The sequence below is a fragment of the Dufourea novaeangliae genome, unplaced genomic scaffold, assembly GCF_001272555.1.
Source record: "Dufourea novaeangliae isolate 0120121106 unplaced genomic scaffold, ASM127255v1 scaffold69, whole genome shotgun sequence".
NCBI lineage: Eukaryota > Metazoa > Arthropoda > Insecta > Hymenoptera > Halictidae > Dufourea > Dufourea novaeangliae.
The window spans coordinates 4,555-10,114 of NW_015373949.1; the positions used below are offsets into that span (position 1 = coordinate 4,555).

At 41.2% G+C, this 5,560-nt stretch overlaps 1 protein-coding gene across 1 annotated transcript; it reads right to left on the reverse strand.

The window, feature by feature from the left end:
• Positions 1-869: 869 nt before the first annotated feature.
• On the reverse strand, positions 870-2,405 carry LOC107186118 (histone-lysine N-methyltransferase SETMAR-like). Its single transcript, XM_015573927.1, is given in 2 exon segments — positions 870-1,906; positions 2,306-2,405. Coding segments are annotated over 2 exon segments (1,137 nt in total).
• Between the last annotated feature and the right edge of the window lie 3,155 nt (positions 2,406-5,560).

The following is a 5,560-nucleotide window of genomic DNA, read 5'->3' on the forward strand; positions in this document are numbered from 1 at the left end:
AAATACCGCTAAATTTGAATGCATATGCACCGTACGTGCTTTTAAATGTGAAGTAAAAGATATAGCTATTGATACTAACAAAAATGTATATAACAAATAATGATGGTATATGAACGTAAATTAAATACAATATAAATTATTTGTAAAATTAATATTATTATTATTTGTTTAAATACAATATATTATATTTGACAATTATAATTTATTTGTCTATCTATAAAAGATCCTTGCGCGCGCGACGAAGTTCCGTTCAGTAGTTCGGTACAGACAGAGTAACCTCCTCCGTCGTTACACGCAAAGGGCGAAAAGAAAAAGGATAGATGGAGTAAAGAGAAAGACAGACGACGTAGGGAAGGAACCCGAAAATGCCGGGAAACTTGGAGAAAGTGCCGAGATGGTAAAAAGGAGAAATCAGCGTACAGTAAGGACCACACAAGCTGGTCGCTAAATGTGCACGGACACTCGACCTTCACGACAACCCTAAGCAGGAAATTAAAGTCGAAACAGAGAGAAAGAATCGTCGTAGAAAAGTTGAACAGAGAAGGACTTTTAGGAAAACCTAAGGATCCTCGATGAAAGTGGATGTAGGAGTAAGAACCCCAGGTCTCGCCCGAACCTGGTTACCAAATGTGCATGACAGTAACCAGACTCGCACGAGACCGTGAGAAACGCTAAAAACTAAACGGAAAGAAACAAGGACGTGGTGGCAGTCCTAAGGCCGTCACACCATCAATATTTTTTACATACATTTTTGTTAATATCAGTAGCTATATCTTTCACCCACTTTATATATTAGGTTGGTGCAAAAATAATTGCGGTTTTGAAGCATGAACTTTAAAATAATATATCTCGGGTTAAAATGAAGTTATTTATTCAAAATAGGAACCATTCGATTCTATACATTTCTGCCAACGTAGTACAAGTTTGTTTATTCCAGTATTATAGAATTCTGGTGTTCTAGAGGCGATGAACTCTTCAACTGCGTTTTCGGCTGCTGCTTGAGTTTTGAAGTTCTTCTCACGCAGAAAGATTTCCAGATATTTGAATAAATGATAATCCGTCGGAGAAAGGTCCGACGAATACGGTGGATGAGGCAGGGTTTCGTATCCTAGTTCATTGAGTTTCTGTACGGTGATTCGTGAAACATGTGGTCGGGCGTTGTCATGCAATAGGATAGGTCCCTTTCGATTGACGAGTATTGGACATAAATCTTTCAACTTTTTATGCATTTTGTCGATTTCGTGGCAGTATTTCACTGATGTAACAGTTTCACCAAGTTTGAGAAAATTGTAGTAGATAATCCCTCTTCTGGACCACCAAGTGACCATAACCTTTTTTTGATGAAGTTTTGGCTTCGGAAAATGTTTTGGTCTTTCATCTTGATCTAGCCACTGAGCAGAACGCCGTCGATTATCATATAAAATCTATTTTTCATCGCATGTTATGATCCGATCAAGAAACGGATCGTTTGTGTTCCGTAACAGCAGAGCAGAGCAAATCTCAAACCGACGAAACCTCTGGCTTTCGTTCAGCTCATGCGGTACCCACTTATCAAGCTTTTTGCATTTACCGATTCCTGATAAATGGCGAATAACTGTTGAATGGTCAACATTTAGTACCTCTGCAACCTCACGAGACGTTTTACGTGGATCTGATTCGATAATGGCCTTTAATTCGTCATTGTCGATCAGAGAAGGACGTCCGCGACCCTCTGCGTCTTCAAGACTTTCGTCACCATTACGAAACATCTGAAACCAATGGTGAGCCGTACGCTCAGTCACAGTTCCTTGGCCAAATGCCTGATTAATATTGCGAGCAGTTTCTGCAGCTTTTCGTCCCAGTTTATACTAATACAATAATATCGTTCGAATTTGTTTTCCATCTTCACTTTCCTGACCAAATACAGCTACAAATAAACAGGTAGAACAAGTCACAGACATACATCGATAAAGCCAACTTTACGCTTTGACATGGTATTTTGGCGGTAATCTGTTGACTGGAAAATGTGAAAAGGAAAGGAGAGGGAGAGGGAGCGTTTCGTCCTGGGCCTGCTAGTGGACTCGTCAGTAAGGCTTTCTAGCAGACCCTGCCTTAGACGCGGGGATATACGATGGTCGGTTAAGGACGTATATATACGAACGAGGAAGGCTTCAGGTAGTTGCGGGAAAGGTGTCAACTAGGTAGACCTCTGATGGCGAATCTAGGAAGGAAGGTAGTGCCGCCACAGTACCCCCTTGCCAGTGATGAACGATATCAGAGCGAGTTCTTCTTCCTAATGTCAGTTCGTGTCGAATCTTTTGAGTACCTGCGAGGACGGAGACGTTGTGATCGGTGCCCACTCGATGACGATCTGTGTGAAACTGCGTTACTTGTAGCGCTCTGGTCGTCCGCTGACTCTGCGTCATGTCGTAGCGGGTATTGTTGAGGCGCTGTCGTCCAGCTGCAGGAAACCCTGAATGGCGAGCACGTTGCTCGTGCCGAAGATGCAGGATCGTCGTGGCCAGGCGCGTCGCCTTTGGAACCTTATCGAGCCGTATATGCTGCTGTCCTAGAGTGGCCATTGGGAGGGTAAAAATCGTGGCGCCGCGTGCTCCTCCGTGCGTTGCTGATGGCCATCCTAGGAGAGGGATTACGTAGTCTCGGCACTTGTAAAGTGATGTGTCCCCGTCCATCCTTCTGGTAGGCGCGTCTCTTGCGTTGTAGGCTGCTCCTCGTTGTCGGTCGGTCTCCTTCGTCTGCTGCGTATGCTCCTCTCGGGGTCACCAATTTGGCGGTAACTGTTGACTTGTAGAATGTGAGAGGAGGTAAGGGAGAGGGAGCGTTTCGTCCTGGGCCTGCTAGTGGACTCGTCAGTAAGGCTTTCTAGCAGACCCTGCCTTAGACGCGGGGATATACGATGGTCGGTTACGGACGTATATATACGAACGAGGAAGGCTTCAGGTAGTTGCGGGAAAGGTGTCAACTAGGTAGACCTCTGATGGCGAATCTAGGAAGGAAGGTAGTGCCGCCACAGTATACTACATGAACATAGTTACAAAACATCTCACTTCAGAGAGGTAACTCAAGTTTTTAATCGCGAAAACCGCAATTATTTTTGCACGAACCTAATAATTACAATTGTGAAAATATGAGTAGTGGGATGTTCACTAATTGACACATATATTACATAATATAAGTTAAAATATATTCTAACATTTCCTTTTGCACAAAACTATATCTTCATGTTCAGGATTGGCTGGGTCGCGGCATGACATCATAGTGCCGACACCTGTGAGTCGCCTCGCATAGTTACAACGCCGTCCTTCTCTAGCCCCTGTCAGATCTTTGTCTGGCAGTGCGCGCGCTCTCTCTCTCTCTAAAAGGACTGTTGATGTGCGAGGTGCCCACGTGACCGCTAGCACAATTTTTATGCTATTAAGGGGGGAGACTCCGTGGTCCGTGCGCTGTGTCTGTGCACTCACACAATCAACGGGAACCGTGTATGTATATGCGATGTGCAAGAGAGACAATCGATTTCGTAAATTCCAACTTCTGTCTGAACAATTGCACAAATGAACTTTTCACGGGTATAGAACTCACCGGTAGACTTCCCTACAGGGTGGTCTGGTTCGTATAAACACCAATAAACACATTTTAATTGAAAGAATTAGAATTTTAGAAAGTGTGCGATTGTGACAGACGCCGATGAAAACACACAAGATGGCTGCACAAGTCACATTTTGTCAAATATCTCACGATTTAATGGTTTTCTCGTCAAACGCAGACCAGACCACCCTGCACACCACTATCACACTATCGTAGAAATCCAATTTTTGTCACTGTATCACTTCTGGAACGCAGAAGTTGGAATTTACGATTCGACGCGTCCAGACACAGAAATAAACAGTGGTATAGTTCAAGGATTCTCCGATAGAGGCGTTTATGGTATTTGTCAGTCACTTTGGCCTGCGTTACCACGAGCATCGATAAAACAGAGGGAGTCGGTAAATGTAACCTCGCAACACGTGGTGGATCGTATCGATTGTTTTGTTACGCTGTTGCCATTCGACAATTCTGCCCGTCAGGAGAACGATGGAACAGCTACGGCCTACGGCTCGTGGCGAGATTTCGATTCTCGCAGAACGTAGGAAAAGAACGACGCGAGGGAAAGAAATCCGAGAATTAAACAATACGTACTAATGTGTGCAAGGATGAACTTTCTTATTCGTACTTGCAATGATGCTTATTTTTTTCATTAATGAAATTACATACGAGATACTTGACATGATATTCTCGAGAAACAAATTGTAAAAATGGCACAATATATATTCCGGGTATTCCACATACGAAAAACATGGAATACTATACAAATCTCTTGTTGGAAATGATATTTATTTATTTTTTATTGACATAATTGACGCAGGTGTTATATACTTACACAAATATTTCATAAAAGAGACACAAAAGGAACACAATTAATCGCATACGCTCTGTCAATCTTTCATTCGTCGCCCAGCGGAGATAGATTTTGTACTAACAACTGATTGCTGTCGCATGCGTACTTAGCGTATCATCTTCGCTGCGTCTGCACCTGTTCCAGTACGTATTTTGTTTTAAAAATTGGACCAAACGACTTGAGTTTTTTTGAGAAGCTAGAAGGATTAACTTATTAGATGACATGTTTTCGTTATTTCGAAAACATTACAATTGTTGGAATAGCGAAGAAAATAGTAAAAATATTAAGAAGTTCTTTTTTCATTTTTTTTCTGATCCTATACTGAAAATTTAACAAATACCTCTTATACACTTAATTAAGATACATACACGCTGAAAATTGAAGGGTATAAGTTACAAACTATTAAAAGTGGTTAGACTTACAAGTTACAGTTACAAATAAGTTACAAAACTAAAAAACTCGTACTTTCGACTTATAAACCTGAAGATTTTTTACTACTTCGGTGCTCGTAGCTTCTTTGCTTTGACCGACGAATTTTGTTATGACTGGGCCCGATAATGGTGGCCTGACCTAGGTCACTCTGAAAGTCACCATCGGGTGTCGATCGAAAACCAAGAGACAGGAATACTGTTTCGTTGAACGTCGACTAGAATGGTCATAAAACCAGCTTTCGATTTCACTATTGTTATTAAGCAGAATATTGATATATATACATAGATAGTAATGATATACTTAGTCATGGCAATAAAGAAACTGTAACATCGCAGCTTCACTTTTCTCTTTCTTAGATATATAAGTGTACAAAAGGCATATTTCAAATGTTCATTATAGGCTGAGATAAAAAAGTTGAAAGAAGTGTCTGTTACTATTTATGTGCGTGTTTTGTCAAACATTTTCCTATACATTGTGAAACAACTAATTACAATTAAATCATTAAAACTTAATTATCTAGACTTAACTTCTCATAAACATTCAAATCATTTTATGGATAACTAGCTGACGTACCCGCTCTCGCGCGGGCAGTTTCATATTGCAAATCATATTTTAGTTCGTATATACAGACTAGACTGTAATATACCGTGAATAAATAAGCAGCATAGAATTTTGGATAGTGCAATATGAATC